This window comes from Haemorhous mexicanus, chromosome 9, assembly GCF_027477595.1.
Source record: "Haemorhous mexicanus isolate bHaeMex1 chromosome 9, bHaeMex1.pri, whole genome shotgun sequence".
Classification (NCBI taxonomy): Eukaryota; Metazoa; Chordata; class Aves; order Passeriformes; family Fringillidae; genus Haemorhous; species Haemorhous mexicanus.
Window position 1 is genome coordinate 24,612,272 of NC_082349.1, and position 22,906 is coordinate 24,635,177.

A 22,906-nucleotide genomic window follows, 5' to 3' on the forward strand; every position below is an offset into this window, starting at 1 on the left:
GGCAGTAGTGCTCGGCCAGGATTGTTTACTCCTGATTTAACAGCATACCACTTAAACCCCTGCATCTCAGTGTCTTAGGATATTTCAGATATCTGTGTGGTTGGCTTTGTTTTGCTGGTTTGAGTTTTTTTGGTTTTTGAGTCTTGGGTTTTTTGTTTGTTTTGTTTTGGTCATGTCTTTCCGTTTTTAAATTTTACATAAGCTGAATCAAATCACAGGAAATTCATGTGACCTACCCCTGAGTCACAGTTCTCTGTGTTAACCACAAAACCACAAATCACTTTTTTCTCCATGAAATGTTTATTCTTTCTTTTCATTTCTTTCTTAGTGTGTCTGACTCCTCATCTTTTTATCTTCTTTGTCTCTGTATTCAGCCCATCACTTCCTCAAAATTTCCACTGACCCTTTTCCCTCAGAGGTTTAGTGTCCCTTCTCAGCACTCCCCTCCATATCTGAAGATTTCTTGGCAGTCTGGAGTATCTTTTGCATATACACACTGGATCCTGGTGGTGAAGTGTGCTGGTGCTAAAGAGAATATATTCTTGCTCTGAAAGAGGTGCTGTGTTATCCACAAAAAAGTTTGTGCAGGAGAACACGGAATCATCGAACGGGTTGGGTTAGAAGGGACTTCAAAGACCATCTAGTTCCATCTCCCTGCTGTGAGCAGGGACATCCTGCACTAGTTCAGATTGCTCAAAGCAATCCATTCTTCTGTCACTCCAAGCCCTTGTCCCAAGTCTGTCTCCAGCTCTCCTGGCCCCTTTAGGCACTCGAAAGGGCTGTGATGTCTCCCTGGAGCCTTCTCTTCTCCAGGTGATCACCCCCAGCTCTCCCAGGCTGGTGCCAGAGCAGAGGCACTCCAGCCTCAGGAACACCTCCATGGCCTCCTCTGGACTCTGTCCAGCAGGGCCATGTCTCCATGTCTTTCTTGTGCTGAGGGTGGAGTCTCACCAGAGCAGAGTCGAAGGGAAGAATCTCCTCTCTCGACCTGCCAGGGGGTGTTTACCTCATCCTCAATGAGGCTGGTAGCTAGGACACATCTCATTCCCACTTCACATGTTGGCCATGGGAGTGAGTACTTTTGTAGATTTTGTTCTGGGTCAAAATTGGACCAACTGACCCTGATATTTTGTTTTCTGAAATTGTGCTGACTCTGTTAAGTTACACTTTCCTAAAGTTGTAACTGTAGTGGGCAAAATAATTATTGTTGTGCACGGCTTCCTGCTTCCCTCTTCTTTAAGGTCTTGGCTTTTTCTGATCCCCAGCCATGAGTGCTGCTTGGCAATCCCAGATTCATTCCCAAACGGTCCAGGTTAGCAGAGGCTGAAGAAGCTCTTTAGTTTGGGAGCTTGATTGGAGTGCATGAGCTGCCCTGGGGCTCATGAGCAGAGGAGGTGATGGCTTGTGTTGTGGTGGTTCTGGCCAGCAGGACTGGCAGTGGGCTTAGCTGGCAGAACTGCAGCAGGGAGGGAAGGAGCATCCCTAGTGCTAGTGTACTGGAAGGATTGAGTTTCATGGGATCTGTGTATGAGGGAGAATCTGGACAGTGTCTGTGAATGCTGACAGTGGGGGAAAAATGAGGCTGCTTTGTGTGTCAAGCTTTGTTCTCAATATTCTGCTGTGGCTTATGCTTAGGGTGTGAAAAGTGGGGATCATGTCATTGCTGTAAAATGTTGGGCCTTTCTCTACTTTCCAAAGTAGATTTGAATGTCATTCTGTTACCCAAATGAGCCATGGTATAGGGAGGTGAAAATAATAACTATTGGCTAAATAGCATTTTTGAAGAATTGGCAATTTTACCACATCAAGCAAAACTTTTAATGCCTTGGTGGTTTGTCAGAGCCACTGATACGGTGTGTACCTGTGGCTGGGACTTTGTTTAGAGGGAAGGTACAGAAATACTCCCCAATCTAGAGGTATATGGTATGGTCTGGAGCTGGAGCTGCAGCTTAGCAGATGGTAAGAGTTTGTATTCCTTTCTGGAAAGGACACAAGGGAGGCAACTGAAGAGATGCTGTTGCATTCCTGCTTTGTGGGGATGAGTCTTGATTCATTTCAAACTGTCCTTTTTACTAAACAAGCAAATAAGAAAAGCCCTGAATAAGTGAAGCATATTTTGAATTTACTCATTAATTTGTATAAATCTTGCTTAGAGGTAGATTTGAAGTACATAAAACTTTTCATTCTGTAGAGAATTTTGGCTGTGGGTATTTATGGGATAACTCAAGTCCATCTCACCTTGTGTTATTTAATGTTAAGCATTAAACACTTGCTTAGTTACTTGCAATGAAATGTCCCATTGTGTAAATATAAAAGCCTTTTTTCCCCCAGTTTGATATTCTGTCTCTGATCAGGTTTTGATCTCAGTTAACATGGAGTAAATCCAGAGCAATTCCATTACAGTCAGTGATGCTAGTTTGGATTTACACCAGTACAACTCAGCTCAGAGTCTGGCTTTGGTTGTCTGCCATCTTATTTTGCTAAATATTACATCCTTCCCAAATATTCTTTCTCATCTTGTCTTCAGACCTTGCTGGCTCCTCCTACTTTACCAAATTCCAAGAGTAACAACATAGGTGAAGTTTACTTGATGAAAGATTGTTTGAGCAGGGTCTGGTTTTTATTAGCTCAGCTGGTTTTCATTTTTTCAGCCCTGTTTGAAGTCTGATTGTGCTCAGGCTGGGATCTGGATCCATCCTGCTTTTCCTACTTGACTCAATTTTGTCCATTAGAAGTGCAGTGTTTTAAATTACAGGGTGCTCCCCAACATTATCGTTCAGTAAGAATTATGTGCCTCAGTGATGCTTTAAAGCAGTTTTTAACTCCAAAGATCAGAAAAAAGGAAAAAAGAGTACCTTAAGGCATTACTGCTAATTAGCAACATAACATGTTTGGAAGGGCTCAGTATATGTGAGATGTGACTTCGGAGAATGAAATGAATTAAATTTTTCCTGGTTTTGTTGATATTTCCTTTGTAGAAGTGTACACTGAACTTTCTTACGGAGTATTTTAATTTATCATGTGTGAAGAACAGCTGGAATTTCATCTAGGCTATTCTGTTAGTTAAATAGGGTTTATTATTCAGGTTTGCACTTCGGACAGTTTTATCTGTGTTTATGTAGTTTAGCTGGACACTGGGGTCTCGGGCCTCATAATCATTCCAGAATTAATCCATAACATTTGTCTTAACATTTTTACAGTTGGGCTTATGCTGGTATAGTATTGCTACATTCATGTGATGATAAATAATCCTGCCCAGGATATCCAGCCCCAGCTCTAGGGATAATGAAGGGATAGGAGATGGGAAACGCCACCTCATTTAGTTTGGAGACCTCAGGCACAAAGTTAAGCAAAATACTTTGGAATGTTTTTATATATATTCTGTCGATTTTGATACCCTTTTCACATATCCTTAAGTGTTGTCCTGAGTGAGGCCTAAAAATTTCCCTCTGGCAGCAAAGGGGATGTTTGGCAGAAGTGATGATTTAAACCTGAGCCATCCTGCTGTAATCATTTGGATACTATTTTGTACTGCAGACACCTGAACAGGATCTTCAAGAGAGACTGGATGACTATCCATGTCTGTACCTGAATAGCTTCTGAATTCCATGGAATGGCAGTCTTCACTGTGACCATTTCAGTGGGCAGTTGGTACAAAAAAATGGTGCCTTGAGCCTGCTCAACAGACTGTTGTTTAAAGAATTAGTGATGCCCTTGCCATCTTTGTTCCTTGGCCTTCTTGTTCAGGAAAACTGCCTTCACTCTCAATGTATGCAGGAATTCCATGTTGGTCTGTGAATGTCTTTAAGACACTGGACGGAGGGGCCAGAGAGAGTTTGCAGCTCAAGCACTGAGCAGCACAGCAGGGCAAAGACAGTACCAGTCTCTAAGGGGTCTCCTTTCCTTTCTAAGGAAAGGATTGAAGACAGGCTGGGAGAGCTGTGGGAGTTCACCTAGAGAAGAAAGTTTTTTGGGGAGACCTGAGAGCCCTTTCCAGTGCCTAAAGGGGGTTCCAAGAGAACTGGAGAGGGACTTGGGACAAGCGCCTGAAGGGACAGGAAGGGGAATGGCTTCCCACTGCCAGAAGGCAGGGTTAGGTGGTATACTGGGGAGAAGTTACTCCATGTGAAGGTGAGGAGGTCCTAGCACAGGGTGCCCAGAGAAGCTGTGGTTGCCCCTGGCTCCCTGGAAGTGTCCAAGGCCAGGCTAGAGGGGCTAGTGGAAGGTGTCCCTGCCCATGGCAAGGGGTGGGATGAGATGAGCTTAAAGGTCTCTTCCAAACCCAAGCCATTCCATGATTCCATGCCATTCACTGGGGGCATCCTCAGTGACTATACTTGCTGCAGCAGCTCAGGAATTAGCACTCATCCTTCACTTGTGTTGACTCATGAGGGGAGTCAACTCCCCTCAAACACTTCAAATATCCAGTGTGAGCTGTCAGACTGTATTTGAAAGGACCTGCCAGTTTGGAGAGTGGGTTTTCTTCCACACACAATGCTGACCCTGAGAAAATATGCTTTAGATTGACCTACACAAACAGTGCAAGTCAGGTGGTAACATTGATTTTTGGAGCTTGATGGCTTTATGGTCACAGATCCAAATTCCCCAGAGAAGATATCTTTGTGCTCTGTGTTGTATAAACAGGCTGAACTAGTTTAGTGAAAACAATCATCATGGTAAATGCTTCCGTTTTTAAACTGTAATCATTCTTTTAGAGTAAATTTGGTAATTATTTAACAATTGATTATTTCATTGCCCTGTGAGAGTGCCATGCTTTTCCAGAAGTCAGCTGAGTACATTCCAGTCTGTTTGGGCTAGGCCAGATGGAGAGTAAAACTGGGAAATACAAGGTTCAAGACAAATGAGTAGTCTAAAATAATTTCTATCTAAACATAGATAGTGGCATTGTTTCAAATAAATTTTACAAGATGAGTGAACAGAAAACAAGGTTTTGCCTAATGTATTCCTGTTGAGCTGATTAGGGCAAAAAAGTTAATGTTCTCATCCTCTTTCCCTCCTCCCTCTCTGTTCACATCTGCTTTTTGAGTTAGTTTGGAGCATGCTTGCATTTTTACACCAGTAAAACTCCGTGGAATTTTACAACCCACAGATAATATTTAATTTTTCCCTCTCGTCCTCTCTTCCACAGCTTCCTAAAAACTTCCTGAGCACTGAAACCTGCATCAAGAGCAGAAATATTCTGATGCCTTTTTTTTTTAACTCTTCCAAAGCCCTGAAACAACTTTCTGCTAGTGAGGTGTCCCAGTGCTCCCGTGGGCTGTGCTGTGTCTGTGGGTCAGTGCAGGGGCACTGGGCCCATGTGGGGAGGTGATAGAGATCTGCACAGCTGGGATTCTGCTGCTGGGCAGACAAGGCTGGGCAAAGCTGCCCGGATTAGCAGCTCCCCAGTTAAGCTCTCGTGGATCCTGCTGTAAAGAGCTGCGCGGAGTTCTTGCTTGTGTAGAGGAGCTGGCAAAAGGCAGCATGGTTGTGAGGGAGCTTGTTCTAAATGACTCAGACCCTGAGTGGGGATGAGTTATGAAAAGTTTTATTGAGAACTAATAAAAATACACAAAGCAAAAGGAACAGCACTGGGAGTGTGGCTCGATGCCAGGGGCTCATTCACAAAATGGCGGCTCCACCTTTTAGACACCTGGGAATTGCATTAGCAACATGAATATTTATGAATGGTCATACATATTTAAATATTTTTCTTATATGTACTTAGCCCCTCCCAAAGTCTTCCAGTTGACCCTGCTCCATCATCCATTGGTGGAGTCCTTCTCACAACTTGATTAGAGGTGAGGGGTTATCATGCTGAGTTCCCCCAGGGACAAGTGTCCCCCGTCCCCATCTGTTCCATGCAAGGGGCACAGCCTGGCCTTGGATGCTTCCAGGAATGGGGCAGCCACAGCCTCTCAGGGCAAGTCCTACAGCTTGCTAGGGCAGCTTGTCTCCTTTGAAAACTTCTCATACCCTTGAGAAGTTTTCCTCTTCTGAAGGATGATGAAGAAAGGACCTGATGAGCTTTTACGGTTCTGTGTCCTGCATGGATCCAGGTCACACTGAGACAGTGACATGCTCTGAGTTCTTGGCTGAGCTGCTGGTGATGAACCCTCAGAGCTGCTCTTTCAGAGCTAGAGAAGCAACCTGAAATTCTTCCTGAAGAAGTGCATGGCTCTTCTTGCTTTGGGCTTCTTTCTGGTCTTTTCTCAGTTGACATTTAAAGCTATATTGTTATATAAGGCAGGAGGAAACAGCTTCAAGTTGCTTCAGGGGAGCTTTAAATTGATATTAAGAAAATTTCTTGCCTCAAAGGGTTGACAAGCATTGGAACAGGTTGCCCAGGGAAGTGTCACCATCCTTGGAGGGATTTAAAAGCTGTGTAGATGTGTCACTTGTGGACATGGCTGGTGGTGGCCTTGGCAGTGCTGGATCAATGGCTTGACTCGATGATCTTAGAGGGCTTTTCCATCCTAAATGTTTCCATGATTCTCTATTATAAGATGTTTTGCTCTCTGACTGAGATGTCAATATTATATGACTAATGACTGTGGGCAGAAATGATGCTTAGACATGGATTGGGGGATTGTTTACATACCATGCAGTTTACATAAGTCAGTGAATGTGCAGATTCCCTTTCCAAAGTGACAACTAAAGATGTGTGTCTTGCAGCCAGACCCTCAGCAGCACTGAGTGTGAGACTTCTGTGCAACAGGATTCATTTACCAAATAGTCATTGTCAGGGGTTGTGTGACTGCTGTGGGGAGAGGTTCTGGTTTTTAATCCTGGCAGATTAAAACCATGAAATGAGTGCAGTGATGCAGAGGGGGGAGAAGAGCCTCTGTGTCTCTGTGTAGATGGCTCCCAGCAGCCCAGCTCCAGGGGTTGCAGCCTGTCTCAGGGAGGAGAGCTGCCAGGGAGCCCTGTGTGCACTGCTGGGCCAGACTCAGAGCTGGGAAGAACCAGAGGCAAGGCATTCTGACTGCTGTGGCCCATGGAGAGCAAGGAGACACATGAGACCACTGTCACCACTGAGCTATTCTGGCAGTGTGGAGACACTGCTCAGCCTGGCCCGACTCCTTTCCCCTTCCCCTGGGTTGTGGTGAGCGTTCCAGTTTCTCAGCCTTGATTCTCTAGACTTCCGCAAGAAGTTTATCCCTTACTTGAATGGTTTCTGCTTAAAAATGTTTTTCTTGGTGCCATTTAGAAAATGACACAATTACAAATGATACAGGCAAAAGTGAAGGGATGGGAGAGAGCTGCTTCCAGCTGACTCGCCAGTTACCAAAGTAAACAGTGCTGTAATGAAGCTTTTGAGAGCTCATCTGGCCATGAAAAACTTGCTATATCTTTCTTTTTAAATCAGCCTTTCAATCCAAACCACATATTTTTAAAAATAGAATGAAAGTGTTTCAGTATCCTCTTTTTCCTGGGTTGGCTCTGTCAGATAAGCTATTTTGCAGTCTTATTTTCTGCTTCTTTTTCCCACTGCTTTCTTGTACAATAGAGTCCTGCAACAGCCCAGGTTAGAAGGCACCTTGAAAAAATAATCTGATCCAACTTCTCAAACAGAGCCTTAGCAGGAGTAAGAATTATGTCTGATAGGTAGAAATAGAAAATGAATTATTTAGAGTCTTCACTGTTTAAGTTGGTAATAGATTTTTAAAAAGACCAGAAAGTTCATATTAACCTGGAACACCAGTAACAGCCCTTCTTTGAACATCCTTAAATGGGTGTTTTAATTTCAACTAATTGATGCCTCTTTATTCACAGTAGTGTTTGAGGCATCATTGGACCCTTGTTAGAGCCCTAGGGATAATATTCCCAACTGGATATTGTCAGAGTGAATAACTGGTGTACACCGTGTTATCTGCTGTAACATTCTGTGTTCTGTCAGCTGCACATGGATTAGTTCTGTGAAGTGGAGACTTATCTGGAATGATACAGTACATTAGACATGGATTGGGGGATTGTTTGAATTTACACATTATACATAATTTGAATTTACAGTACTAATGCCTGAAAGGACAGGGTTGAGGTTTCTAATGGTTTTACACTGGTAGTCCTTTAGCAATTCACTTTATAGTGGAATACTTGGATGGGAGCTGGGGTCTGTTCTGACTAAAATCAATAAAAACTCTGTCAGTTACTTGGAAAGAAGGCAGATGCGTTTCTAGTAGTAAAAAGGAAAAAAAGAATATTTTAGGTACAGAGTAACCTCATGCAGAATATCTCAATTTTGTACTGAATGTGACACTTCCTTCTCCCAGCAGCTGGCATCAGATTACGTGATTTTTGTTTTGTTTGGAAATCTGCATTCTCAAAGGATGGCAGCTGGATATATCTAAAAGCCTTTCTGAGTATCTGAATGATGTTCATGTGTGTATGTGTGTGCAGGCAGACATAGGTCATCTCCTAGAACCTTGGTTTTATTCTCCTAGAATTTTCAAAATTGAACTTTTTGCTTTCTTCCTTGTGTTCTATTGAGAGACAGGTAGCTTGGTTTGAAAACTGAGGGGACCCTATGTAGTAGTGCTTGAATTATTCAAGTAGGTAGGTCTGTGTTAAGTGTCTATCTTTTCCCTTTGTTTAGGGCTAATTGAGTAATTATGTGGTTTGCTGATACTTTGCTGAGCAAAGTTTAATTAGTGTTTCAAGGATTGTGTCTGGCATCTGAAGGAATTCAGCTCAGTCTTTACTTTCTTATGTTTCTTTTAGAGAAAAATGCCTAAAACTTACCACACTGTGTTTGAGCTTCATATCCAACAGTGGTGTTTTTGTCCCAGGCCATGTAACTCCCTCCAGCCAAAGAAACCTCCCGAGACCCATTTAAACCTAATAGACCATACTGCATCCATGGTCAGATGGAGAGCCACCAAGGGGATCGGGGGGATGGAGTCCCTCTCCTATGGGGAAGGCTGAGAGCATAGGGATTGGTCAGCCTGGAGATGAGAAGCTCTGTGGTGACCTCACTGAGGCCTTCCAGTGCCTGAGGGGAGCCTACAGGAAAGATGGAGAGAGACTTTTTACAAGGGATGGAGGGACCGGACAAGGGGGAATGGCTTCCCACTGCCAAAGGGCAGCATTGATTCAATGTTAGGAAGGAATCGTTCCCTGTGAGGGTGGGGAGGCTCTGGCACAAGGGTGTCCAGAGAAGCTGTAGCTGCCCCATCCCTCGGAGTGTCCAAGGCCAGATTGGACAGGGCTTGGAGCAACCTGGGATACTGTATTGTCCCTGCCCAATGGATGGAACTAGATGACTTTAAGATCCCTTCCTACCTAAGCCTATGATTCTATGTTGATTTAAAATAAAATGAACTTTTACCATGTGAAAGCAAACCCCAACATAAGCTTGTTAAAGAGCAAGATAGGGTTAATATGGGAACATACTCTGGGAGGTCCTTGTGTTCCCATGATCTTTTGGCACTTTTAAGAACTGATGGATTAGTGCCATGGTCTCCAAAAAGCTTGTTAGGAGAATGGCTTCTTGAAGAAAACACTGACTGCTGCTTTATTAATAACTGTGGGGTAATTAACCTTGTTAAGTACCATTCCTGACTTGGGACTTTGGTTTGCGCTACATGATGGGGATGTGCTTCCCCTCATCCCAGACTGAGCAGGACTGGGTTGTCCTGCTCCCAGGATGCTCGGGTTGCTGATGGTGACTTTATTTGCTTACAGGGTCTGCTTTTCTGTAGCTGTGGGTTCCTACTTGCATTAATAGTTCCTTATCCTTTGGGAAAGCAATGCAGCTGCAGTTTCAGCAGGAAAGAGCCAGTTGCTTTTCAGTTTGCTCATGTCTCAAGATCAAAAAGCTGACTTGGCTTAAGTAAGGTAGCTCTCTCCAAGGATCTTCCAAATCTCTTTAAAAGAAGTAATCTGGGAATATAATCTTCCAAGCAGAAAAAGCTTTTCATTAGCCATTGTAATTGAATTTATCCTGCAAATAAAAGAAGCTGTCACTTTTTTTGCCAGTCAGCCGCTGGACCCCTCTTATGGTGAGGGTACATTTGGGGACATGATGGGAGCCTGAGTTCCATGAAGAAGGAGAAGGAGCTTTATGGATGAGGCTGTGGTACCCTGCAGTGCCAGGAGGCTCCCGACGGTGGAGCTCCGATATTCCTAGCCGACAGCGGCTCAAAATCAATCATGCTAGATGTCACAGTAAATAAGTTCATGCAATATTAAGTATAAATTGTGAATTAAAAGTTGTGTTTTAAATCCTTCTTAATTTGACTTCAGCATGGAAAGGTAATTAATCACAAAGCAGCACTGTGAAATGGGTAGTTGCATTTGTTCCTGCCCGATTCCTCAGTGCACGTTCTTTATCCAGTGCCGTTACAAGTGTAGAAGGAGCAGTGCCAAAATACACAGACCCAGAGATGAGACAGAAATAGACCTGGACTGAACTGGAGTTCAGTCTGGAGAAAGAATTTAAAGAGCATTATGAACTGAGTTTTCTCGGTTCAGCCTGTTGTTAACAAGGGGAAATAAACACAAACAGAAAGTGAGCTGATGACCTTCTCAGATGTTCAGTGGGAGTGGGGAGCGTGGGCCAGCCCTGGGATCCAGCCCTGCTCCCAGGCTGGACAGTAAGGAAGCTGTGTCTGCAGTCCTTATCAGCTGTTTGTCCTTTACTGTAGGCTGAGTAAAGCAAATTGCTCAAAGCTTTTTCCCCTTGTGTCTGCTTGTGCCTTTTGTTGGAAAAGTGAAGCAGCCCCATGAATGCCTGCAGTAGTGGCTGTGCTGGACAGGCAAGCACAAACCCCAAAGCTCTGGGCATGCAGGACATGCGGGAGAGCACAGGCTGCAGTCCTGGACACAGTGCTGGAATAGAACTCAATCTCAAGGCTTGGATGTCAGGGACCACCTAGTTGTAAGAGCTTCCCATAATCTCCGTGGCTCGCTCAGCCCTTGGCCTCTCTCAGGGCCTGTCAGCCAAATTGCCAGCCGTGGCTGTGTTGGGAGTTGGGCAGCCATCCACGGAGGGCTGGCCAGAGGCAGCAGAGCCACCTCAGACACGGCACTGTGAGCCCACTGGGAATGGACGTCCTGGATGTGCAAAAGGCTGAGGCAGGGAGGAGGGAGGTGGGGCTGCTCCAGATTTCATCATTCAGTATGTTTGCTTGTCTCCAGAAAGGAAAAAACCTTGCTTTGTGTCCTTTTTTTTTCTGGGACATTTATTAGCCACTAAAGTCAATACTTTAAATCTGAACCACGTGAACACAAGTTTTTCTGGTCTCTTTGCCCATAGTTGTGCACGAGCAATAGACAAAAACTTCTGGCCTTGCAGGGGAGCTAGAGGAGATGTTCGGATGGATTACTTCCTAAGAAAAATAAACAACCTGTGTTTCTATTGCATTGAAGCTATCCTTTTCTCATTTCCAGCCTAAGGAAGTAATTTTTTTAATTAGGATTCCTTGGTTAATGTGATGTGCCACTCATGCACATGCAAAGGATTTGAGAAGTTCCAAGACTATTTAGTGCATCACCCATTTAAGAGAGCCTTGTAGCAAATCTGGATTTATTTTAACCATCTCTGGGTAGAGGAGGTTACTCTCCACATCCTATGGTTTGTGGCTGTAGTTCTCAGAAGGTGGAGTTAACAGTGTGCTGGGCAAATCTGTTCCTGATTTTTATTGTTTCTTACTGCATTTGTTAATAACTTCTAGACAACTGCACTTCAGGCTCGTAAGCTAAAGTTAGTGCTTGTTGCAATAGACAAAAGATGAGAATAATAGATTTTATCCACTCTGGGTCTCCAAGTGAGCTTTCTTTTCCAAGAAATGAAGCATGTATTATGCTTTTTTTTTGGTCATTGTTATTTTTCTTAAAAAAAAAAAAAGTTGTGAGCTCATAACTATTAAAACAATGGGAAATAACATCACAAACGTGGCACTTGCTAAGGCACATTGCTAGTAAAGCTTGTGTTAGATATTTGGTCATTGAGTTTCATCCAGGCCCTGGCCACTGTCCTGAGGTGAAGAGTTTGATGCCTGAGGATGATGGCCCTTGCCATCCATGAGGATGGAATTTTGTCATCTCCAGTGGTGCTGGGTTGGACTGCTTAGCAGGGCTCTGCAGTTCCCAGGATAATCTATCTGGTTTGTCTGTGAACAACCAACTTATGAAAAACTGGGTGAAAAACTGTGAGCAGTCTGACTCCTTCCTGTCTCCTGTTACACTTAATAGTCATAAGTCATGAAGCTGAAAAATGATTTAAGAAATAAAAAAGTGAGTGTGTTAAGGAAACGTGAACTTGCTGGACTGGTTTGGCTCATTTCTCTCTGGTTAAGAATCTGGTAAAAGTTGCTCACTGCAGTTTCTGGGCTCTTCAAAAAATTCCTTATAGCAAGATTAGAATCTGAAAGCAGCTGAGTCATGAGGAAATATCATTTAGGAGGAAACTTTAAATACCCTATTACAGGTTCTAGTGCTAAGCATCTTGGCTTACTTAGTGCTCCCTGAATCCATTGGGATGGTCTTTCTAGTGGGATGTGTGTTAGCCATGGAGGGCTCATGACTGTAGGCAGCATCTCCAGTGCTGCCTTATGCTCCTGGAAAAATTCATCAAGGTTTCTATCCGCACAGCTCCCATCATCTGAATGGGAGTTGAGGGTGTCCTTCACTTCAGAGCACAAAGCACAAGGCTTTAAGTTTGGTCTTTCTTTACTCTGTGGTGGAGTCAGCATCTTGGTTTGGTAGTCTACAACAGAAATTTGCAATCAGTTCAAATGGAGCAGCATTTTTTGGTGCATTAAAACAGAATGCTATGAAACAGCTTCTGATCCTGTGTGCTTGTACTCATCAGCTGTGTGAGGAACAAAACTACTCAATATTATTTGAGATGTCAGTGACAAGTGGTTTTCTGCTATGTAGTTTCACCTGTGTGATGACTCTTTAAGGGGAAGGAGAGCCCTGTGAAGCACTTCCAGTGGCAGCTCATGAGGGATCTCTAGAGGGAAGAGCCTGCAGGACTCAATTTGCTGATGGAAAATTGCAGGTTTCTGCTTCTGTGCCCTCAGGATGGACAGCTGGCTGGAGCCTGGCTGGAGCAGCTCTACCATTGTTCATATTCTCTGAATTCTTGGCAGTGGCTGCCTCTAAAGGTCTTCAGAGGCATTATAAGCAGAGCTTTGCAATGGATTGGATACAGTTCTCTTCTTTCTCAGAGAAGAACATTAAATCAGATAAACCTTGGTGCTCAGCACCCTTAGTAAATGGCTCTTAGGGAATAATTGTACACCAGCTTCTTTTGGCAGGGGATCTTGGTTTTAGGCATTTCAGCTGTCTAATCTGATTACTCCAAATCCTTGAGCATTGCTTCATTTGTGGTGAAAATTATGTGATATATGTGTACTCATACACACACATATATACACACATTTATCAGTGGGCAGGTGAGGATTTATATATGTGGGTATGTGAAACCCATATTAATTCTCTGATCTCAAAAACTGTCAGAATTGCCCAGTGCTAGACTTGTGAGTCCACTCAAAAATAAAAAAGAATGTGGAAGATAATTGTCACATAGGTTTTTTCTGTGCCTACTGTGTTATGAAGAGATAACTTATAAAATATAGAATAACTATAGCAAAAAATAAATATGCTAACTATAATATTATTTTTTATTAGTATAGAATTAATGTAGTTATATAATGGAACAGTGTAATTATTTTTGTACTATTACATATAATAATGTTGTTATTGGAATATCAGAGATTTGTTGCTATTCTTTGGTATGCTTTGGGGTTTTGGTTTTTTCTATTTTACTTTTTCCTTTGTAGTGTCATAGTTTTGAAATTTATACTTGTTTGCAAGTATTCAAAGGTGTGGAGGCTTTTGGGGGGCATATCTTTGCTTTATTTATTTAGTTAGTCTTAATTCTGGATATGGCTTTGCATCAGGAAAACATCCTTGCTGTGAATTAGAAGAAGGAATTCTGTGGGTGAGAGCACTCCATAAGGTTTAGCATCTCTGCCAAAATTCCTTCAGCTACCATGTGTCACTTAGAGCTTTCTTATTCCTTCTGGAATAAACAAATCCAGTGTTCTGAGTTGATGAGAGGTAGGCAAAGGACTTCCATATTCCTTTGCTAGATCTCCTAAAGCACCCAGCTGTCCAAAGCAGACATTTGGTGCAGATGTGTTCTGTGGTCAGGACTAGGGGAGTGCCAAATTTGCAATCACCGTCAGTGGTAATTATGTGTGATTGTGTGTCATGGGGAGATCTGTGGTTTTCCCAACATGCTTGCTGCTCAGCTTGTCCATAAAACATCTGGCCATTTGAGGTGTGGCAGAAAGCCATGGAAAAACAGCAGGGCCTTTTGGAATGGCCAGTTTGCCAGGTTGCTGTGAGCTTTTCTCATTTCCCAATGAGATGGTTTTTACAAGACTTTCCCCAGAAATGAAGCATCAAAATCCTTGATTTCTGTGTTACTCAGTTGCGTGTTGTCATAGTTTAATTGCTTAGGTATAAGTTTAGATGCCACAGTGGCTATGTTGACTTTTGTGATTTCAGTTTCGAGAGTCCAAGCTTTGCTCAGGGATGTGCAGCCATTCCTTTAAAATGTTTCCTTTTGGCTGGTAGCAGTTTGTGTGTGTGCAAGTCTGACTGTTGATTCCCAAGTCTGGAAGAGCTGACATTAACACTGTACTTGTGAGGCCAGAGGATTGCGTTGGTGCCTCAGAAAGATGTGCTACTGTTCTGGGGCTGTATCAGCTTTTTTACCTTTGCACAGCTCCATCTGGGTGACCATGAAAGTTTTGGAGTAGTGAGAAATGGAGAGACCCCCACAACAAACCAGTTCCAATTATTCCCATATCAGTCCCTAAAAATGGATTCAGATTGCAGCATAAGAATGGAAAACCACACTTCCCCATCACTGGAAGTGTCCAAGGCCAGATTGAACAGAGCTTGGAGCAAGCTGGGCTAGTAGAATGTGTCCCTGCCCATGGCAGAAGGTGGGACTGGATGGGCTTTAAGTCCTTTCCAACCCAAACCATTCTGTGATTCTGTATTCTGTTAGAGTATTCCATGTGTCAAGCTTCACCTAAAGAGCTAATGAAGTTAAAAAGCTTATTTTCTTCTGCTTGGTGTGTTTACAGGTGTAGCTTCTGAGTGAATATTCTGTTTAAACTATGCTTGTTATGTAAATTTAAATCGCTTCTCATAATGCCCTTTCATTTTTTATATTCCGGACACTTTGAAGACCTGTGTGAAAAAGCCTTATTTGGGCTGTACTTGGAGGTCACCAAATGAGGATGAAAGAAACTGAAGCTGGTGAAGGCTATTAAAGCTTTTCCAGCAGGCAGGTCACATAAGCTGGTGGCACAGCAGTATGTGAAGGACAGCTTCTGGGTCTTTTGGGATGAGCTGGTGAGTGTTCAGGTGGTGAGGAGGAGCACCATCACCATTCAGACGTGGCCTTGGCTGTGGAATCAGGTGAGGACATCTGCCCTGCATGCCTCATGTGGGGCTCTCTGCTCTGTCCTGCCCACAGCACTCGATGCTGACTGATCATGCCTGGCTCTTGTGGCCTGGGTGCCATTTCCGAGCTGAGCTCTTTGCTGAGCTCTCAGCAGAGGGCAGCTGGAGCCCTGATCCTGCACAGGAAGCTGGCCAGGCTCTGCTTGGCATCGGCACTGCCGGAGCCAGCCCGTGCTGCCTATGAGAGAATAAGGCCAAGTTCTCAGCCCAGCTGATCTGATGGGCTGTTTTAGCCTATCTGAAGGACTCTTGCCTTTCAGATCTTTATTTTATAGGGTAAGAAAGCCTTTCCAAAGGATTTACTGCTCTAGACTGAAACACTGAATCCCTCAATGGATGGGAATAATGAAGCTAGTGGGGTTACTGTATGGATAAACTCCAGTCAGTGATGTGCTTTAGAACAGTGCTTAGCAAGGGGGAGATTGGAAGCAAAACAATTTGGAGGTAGCTTTATTGCAGGTGTTTGCTGTAAAGGATACCCAAAGGAGAATAGTGCCAGGGGGAGCGGGAGCGGATGAGGTATGTGAAGGAACAGTGAGTCCTTATAATGGCTCTTTTAATGGTAGTGCAGCATTTTAGTACATGGCATTCACAGATAAATGACTCACAGCCATACAAAAAATCCCCAAGGACAGTTTAATATTCTAGGAAACGTTTTGTGTGATCTCGTAGGTGACTTTCAGAGAAATTAAACCAGAAGACATCCATAAATTGAGCTTGCCCAGCAGATACTGGTGTGATTAGAGTAGACCTTAGTGATGGCAGTTGTTGTAACTCCAGTGAAATAAAACTTTGGATTGTTTAAAAAAGAAAAATGTCTGTATTATATGGAAGATAAGTGCGTATTAACTTTTACAGAGCTTGGAAAGTGTTGTGAGGTCTGCTGAAGCAGCAGTTCCCTGTAAGCTACAGCTGTATTAAATTGGCACTGTTGCAGTTTCATGCTTGGCTTTTACCCTGACAGCAGAATTGTGCCCCATTTGGTCTGTCGGGACTCAGCTGATCTCTTTGAGTGCTTTGGAGCACTCAGTTGCCAGAAATCTCTTCATTTTTGTGTGTGTGTGTGTTTATTTATTGATTTTTGGCATAGCATCCTGACTGCGCTTGCTGAGCTGGTTGAGTGCCCATGGCCAGGGCAGCAGTGCCTACCCGGGCCAGGCAAAGAATGGAGGGCACTGGTGCCAAGGCAGATTGAGGTGAACAGGCAGGAAATCACGGCACAGGAACCAGCTGGCTAGAATCACATTTGATACCAGTCAGGAAGGCAGCTGTGTGAGGGGCAGAGGGACAGCTCCATGGGATTGGGAAATGCTCATGTGTGCTGCTGTTACACACCCCAGGCAACTTCACTTGGATGTTCTGCCTTTCCTCAGTAGCCAGACACGGCAAATGCCATGAATAAAGTTTTGTTTCTGCTTTGGTTCTTTCTGACAGCTCATGCTAGATGTGCTGAATTGGGGATAGGGCTCACACTGGGATATTTCCAGGAGTAGATTTTTTTTTTTTCAGGGAAGAGATGTAGCACATGTATTTTTTTTCTTCTTCTTTTTTTTTTTTTTTTTTTTTTTTAAAACAGGAGTAAAATTGCAGAGCCAAGTATGTGTGTTCTGTCCAAAGAGGTCTCTTCATGTTTACCTATAATCACATAGTTGTGGAATGGTTTGGGTTGGAAGAGACCTTAAATTCATCTTGTTTCACCCTCTGCCGTGGGCAGGGATACCTTCCACTATCCCAGGTTACTCCATGCCCCATCCAGCCTGGTCTTGGACACTTCCAGGGATCCAGGGGCAGCCACAGCCTCTCTGAGCACTCTGTGGCAGGGCCTCCCCACCCTCACAGGGAAGAGCTGCTTCCTCAATATCTAATATCTTCTAAGTCTGAAGCCATTTCCCCTTGTCCTGTTCCTCCAGGCCATTGTTCAAAGTCCCTCTCCAGCTCTCCTTGAGCACATTTAGGCCCTGGAAGGCTGCTATAACGTTTTCCCAAAGCCTTGTTTTCTCCAGTCTGAAGAGGCTCTTAATGGAAAAATACATTATTTCTTGGTCCTGCAACATTTGTTCTGGGAATTTTTGTTCCCTTTCTATTTCTAAGAACAATGAAATCTTTGATCAAAATCAAAGGTGAAAGGCTTTGTGTGCCTATGAATGTTTAAGGCACATAGAGGTTGGTAAGACTGGAATATTTAACTTACGAGATGTGAAATCACAGGTTTCAGTACTGGGGATATCATTCTCTACGTTTTTTGAATGCTTTTAGTTTCAATTTTTTTCACTGCCATATGTCTCTGGATAACTGTTTTTTTGTATTTCATTCTAGAAATTGGTCCAGTGACAATAACCACAGATCCCAAGAAATTTCAATATGAACTTAGAGAACTTTATGTTCAGGTGAGTAGCTTGTTTCCTAGGTGGTTCTAGCAAAGACTGTTTCCTCATGCCATCTTTCCTCTTGTGCTGATATTCCTACTGGAAGCATTCATGAGGATGTAGATCACTTACCTCTGTAAGTGATCTACATCCTCTACATCCTTTTGCCTGCACAAACTGCCAACTTCCTGCTCATCCTAATTTAGGGTTACAATTCATTCCTTTGTCTTAGTTTACATCATTGTGTGGAGACTCAGTTCAATAACCCAAGAAGGAATAGTTATGTAATGCTAACATTTAGTTGGCATTTTCATTAGTCCTGCCACTTGTCCACAGACACATTTATGTACTTTAACTGTATTATGGATATTACATTCCATGAACACCATTCAAACAAGAGGTCTGTAAGATCCATCAGGTTTTCCATAGGTGCTGCTCCCTGCCATGCATTACTTGGCACTTAATGATTCAAAGGCTTCTTAGAATCACAGAATATCCTGAGTGGGAAGGGACTCACAGGACCAACCACTGCCCCTGCACAGATACCCCTGAGAGTGTTGTCCAAACCCTCCTGGAGCTCTGGCAGCCTTGGGGCTGTGCCCATTCCCTGGGGAGCCTGGGCAGTGCCCAGCACCCTCTGGGGAAGAACCTTTCCCTGAGATCCAAACCGACTCTGCCCTGACATCGCTCCAGCTGTTCCTTCAGCTGATAGAAAGAAAGGAGGAAGTACTGGAGTTGAGTTATCCTTACTGACAGAATATATGCTCCTGTTGTCCTGTCTTTAACCAAGGAAAATGCTTTTGACCTGTGGTGAACCTTGCTGGAATCAGTAGTGCCAGACAGGCTCTCCCTCAGAAACTGGCACATGATATAATCCATGTAAGAGCAGATTGCTAGAAGATTACTTTAAAAGTTGGCAGGAGGTTTGAAATCCAGAGAAAACAATAGCTATTGCAGTTTTCTCCTTCATGGGGAAATTTAGGCTTTAAAACTCCATCCAGTTGTCATGTTTTGTTTCCTCAGTAGTTGTACTGGACAGTAATTGCCGCTGTTTCTAAAAGGTGGATGATTTAGGAGAAGCTTTTGGGAATTTCAAACTCTTAGTTTCTAATCAAGTTGTTTAAAAGTTTCTGTCTAATTAATTTTAAATTTCATTTTTTAATGCTGGTAGATTGCATATTTCATAATTACTTTCAGATATTCTAATTCAGCTATATGAAGGCTGTCACTGACTTGTATTCATCCTCTGTATTGGTGAAGGGCCAAAACAGAAACCAGAAAATGTTTAGAACAGGACTGATAGGTCATATTGCAGTGGAGAAAATATAAACACTTTCTACAGGTTTGTTACCAGTATTTTTCCAAAACCACTGATAAAAGATGCAAGAGTGAATGTTGTGGAGGTAGAGGAAGTTTTGAGCTGGGTTCATTTTGAGAAAGGGCATGGAACAAATATTCTCATTAATGAACAAAGCTAAAATTAAGGTGAAGATAAATATTTCAAGGTATCTTGTGTATGAAACATACTATATCAAAACATGTTCAACTTGTCCTCCCTGAACATCAGGGTAAGCCCAGCTCTTGTTTTCCATTCATCTGTCACAGAATAGTTGGAAGGTGTTTTGGCTGACATTTGACATCAGTTAAAAATTGGGCTGTGTACCTTTCACTGCAGAAATTTGGCCCTGTTCATTTTACATTCAGTGTGATAAAAGATGTGTTTCATGGATACAGGATCAGCTTAGGGGGTTCACCTATATTTCATCTGTAATTATCTTTGAATCATTCTTATAGACAGTATGATAAGAACGTGGACTTGGGCAGCAATGTCTCCTTAGTGTTAGTGTTGTTTTGTAAATTTTTTTTGGTAGTGTGGTTTTGGTTTTTTTTGTTAAGCAGATTTTTTGTGAATTTCTGTGGGCCTTTTCAAACTGAAGCGAAAATGAAGCTTCCTGAGCTTCACTCACCTCAGATTTTCCAGAAAGTTTCATGAGGTAGTTGTATTTAATTTCAATTTGGAGAGAAAGGCAGGACATACTGAATGTACTGAATGGAAAATTTTCTACTTTTTAAAAATTTAAGTAAAGACAATACTAATGTTAAATGTTAGGAAGTAATTCTGCCTGTGAAGGGGGGGAGGCCCTGGCACAGGGTGCTCAGCGATGCTGTGGCTGCCCCTGGATCCCTGCAAGTGTCCCAAGGTTGGATGGGATAGTGGAAGGTGTCCCTGCCCATGGCAGGGGTGAAACTGGATGGGCTTTAGGGTCCTTCCAATCCAAACCATTCCATGATGATGATGTTTTGTTGTTCTACCAGCTGAGTTTTAAAAATATGATTCTACATTACAGGAATAAAAAAGTCCATGCTTGTTCTCAGAGCAACCATTTAGCTCAGTAGTGCTTTTCGTGTTCTATGTAGAAAACAGATGCTGCCAGATAGAATATTATAAGACGATAATCAAGTAGACTTGAAGTGGGAATAGAAATTTTCCTGTTCCAAATAGATGTCTGTATGAATTAGCTATTTTTTTGACTTTGCCCACAAATTAAAGCTTTATGTGGAAGAGTCTTCTGCTGAAAGAATTTGGATATACTGATGTGTCCCATTGGACTGTATAGGCATTGCCAAGATAAAGTTCTGACAAGTGTCAAAAATCTTCTTGGAGTGTTCTCTCTTGAATTTCAGGCTGTCTGGAGTCTACCACTTGCTTTTCCCATAAAACTAAGGCTACATTTAGGAGAACTGACTTTGAAAAAGAACAGTGGTTCTTAAATGACTTAGAGCAAAACAGTGACCGCATGCTTATTCTTTTGCATAGATGAGAAACTTATTAATGTTCTTACTTTGAAATTGGATTAAGGATACTGATAGATTAAACTTGTTCCCAGCATGAATATTTCACTGAGGACAAACAAAATTCTTAAGTATGGAGGACTGCTCTCTTTTTGCCTTCTTCTTTCCCAGCATGTGTAGATTTATATATATGTATGTGTGAAGGCATGTTGATTGTTGATTGTAAAAATAAAAGAAATCAATTTTATATTTAATACTGAATGTGCAGAGATCTATTGTAGATGACAGGGCAAGTTTTACAGTTTGTATCAGCTCTTTGGAAAGTTCTGTCTTCAATATGCCAAGGTAATTTTTATGTAAGCTAACTTTTATTTAAACAGTATTTTTCCCAAATTCTTAATTCAGTGAGAAAAATGAATCCTTTCCTATAAAGATAAAGTCATACTTGGAAGCATTTTGATTGAACACATGGTCTGAAAAACCTCCAGCTCTGCAGCTGCTGCAGTGCAGAGCTGTGGGAGCACAGCACCTGTGCCCTCTGCTGAGCTCCCTCTCCCAGGGTGGAGTCCAGGGCAGGTTCTGGCTGCTGTGGTGTCCAGAGGTGCTCCTGGAGCTCAGCCCTGCCTGCCTGGGACCATTTCCCATCTGTCTGTGCTCCTGACCTTCTGTGACTGCTCTGTGCTACCAGGGGAGGGGAGTTGTCAGCCAGGAAGGGAGCATGTGAGTGTGGGAAATGGGGCTTTCACAAAAGCTGGAGCTGAGCAGGACATGGGTAGGAGTGACTGTGACACCAGCCAACATCAGGGCTCTTCTTTTATTTCCCCTTTGGAATTGTTGCAGTTGCTGCTTGTGAGTGTGTTACAGCACTCTGCAAAAACAATAAAATCCTTAGGGTAGAAAAGGTGAATAAATGATTAGAGGCTGAGGAAGTATCTGCCTTGAATGTCCCAAAAAAAGTAACTTATTTGATATGGTTTTTTTTCTTAAAAGAAAAAGTTATGTTTTATTTCTACTCGTGAACAGGGTGGTGGAGACTGTCCAGAGATGAGCATTGGGGCAATAAAGATTGCTCTAGAAATTTCCCTGCCTGGCTCTTTCATCTATGTCTTTACTGATGCCCGATCCAAGGATTACAGACTGACCCATGAAGTGCTTCAACTCATCCAACAGAAACAGTCACAGGTACTGAGGGGATTTGCATTCCCAGCTGGGTTGTGTGTTTAATGCTGTGTTTTCTCAATGACTAAGGGTAGAATTCTCCTGTGTGAAACTTGGTGAAATCTTTTTACAGAAGGGACCATAATACTGCATTCTAAGTATTTTTTTTTTTAATAGAGTTAACTGATCTGGGTAAGGAGAAACTTAGTGGAATATTCTTTTATTATTCTGAATTAAATAATGCAACTGAATCTTTTACCAGTATATGTGTTTTTTGGCAGCTTATCACTTACATGTTTTTTTTTTTTTGTTCTTGTTGTTCTAAAAGAGGTGTTATGTCAATGACAGGGCTGATTGATTTTTAAAGGGATTTTTGTCGATTCCTTTTCTTCTGCACTGCTTTTTCCATCATTACTGAGTGCAATGCCTCTGTCCATGCAGAGGAACAAACCCATCTCGACTGACATATCCTTCCGTTGTCTTGCCTTAATTCTGCCATGGCAGTGTTTTCCTCACCCATGCACCATGTGTCCAATGATTCACTGCTTTTTCTTGAATCCAGGTGGTGTTTGTGCTGACTGGAGACTGTGATGACAGGGATCATATTGGTTACAAGGTCTATGAAGAAATTGCTTCAACAAGTTCTGGTCAAATTTTTCACTTGGACAAAAAACAAGTTAATGAGGTAACTTTGCTTGAGTTTTGCAATTGGTAAAGAAAATGAGGCAAGAGTTACACTGTAAATCTTTAAGAGACGTGGTGGTGGGTTAGCGAGCAGAAGGGCAACTTCTAAGTGTTCTGGTCTTACTATGTGGGGTCTATTCCACCTTTTCTTCCTTTCTCCAACTTCTGTATCAGGATGCAAGTCTGTGATTTTTGTTGACAACAGGGAAGTGTGAAGTGACATATTGTATTAGAACCTCCCCAGCCTCCCTCTGTCTGTGCCAGAAGGCTTCCAGGAGAAGATCCTTTAAAAAAGGAGCAGTTCTGGGCTCTGTAGCGTAGTGGCTTTTCTGCTCAAAACAATAGCACACATTTAGCTTTAAATGAGCATTTTGTGAAAAGCAAAGGACTGCTATTTAGTCTGGGCAAAAATG

General features: G+C 42.7%; 1 protein-coding gene across 3 annotated transcripts in view; it reads left to right on the top strand.

The window, feature by feature from the left end:
* HMCN1 (hemicentin 1) overlaps positions 1 to 22,906 on the top strand; it is a 166,567-nt gene that overhangs the window by 13,571 nt on the left and 130,090 nt on the right. For all 3 annotated transcript variants that reach the window (XM_059854550.1, XM_059854552.1, XM_059854551.1), the window contains exons 2-4: positions 17,809 to 17,879; positions 21,675 to 21,833; positions 22,372 to 22,494. In XM_059854550.1, the coding sequence (XP_059710533.1) occupies positions 17,809 to 17,879; positions 21,675 to 21,833; positions 22,372 to 22,494 (353 nt within the window). The remainder of the gene's footprint in view (positions 1 to 17,808; positions 17,880 to 21,674; positions 21,834 to 22,371; positions 22,495 to 22,906) is intronic.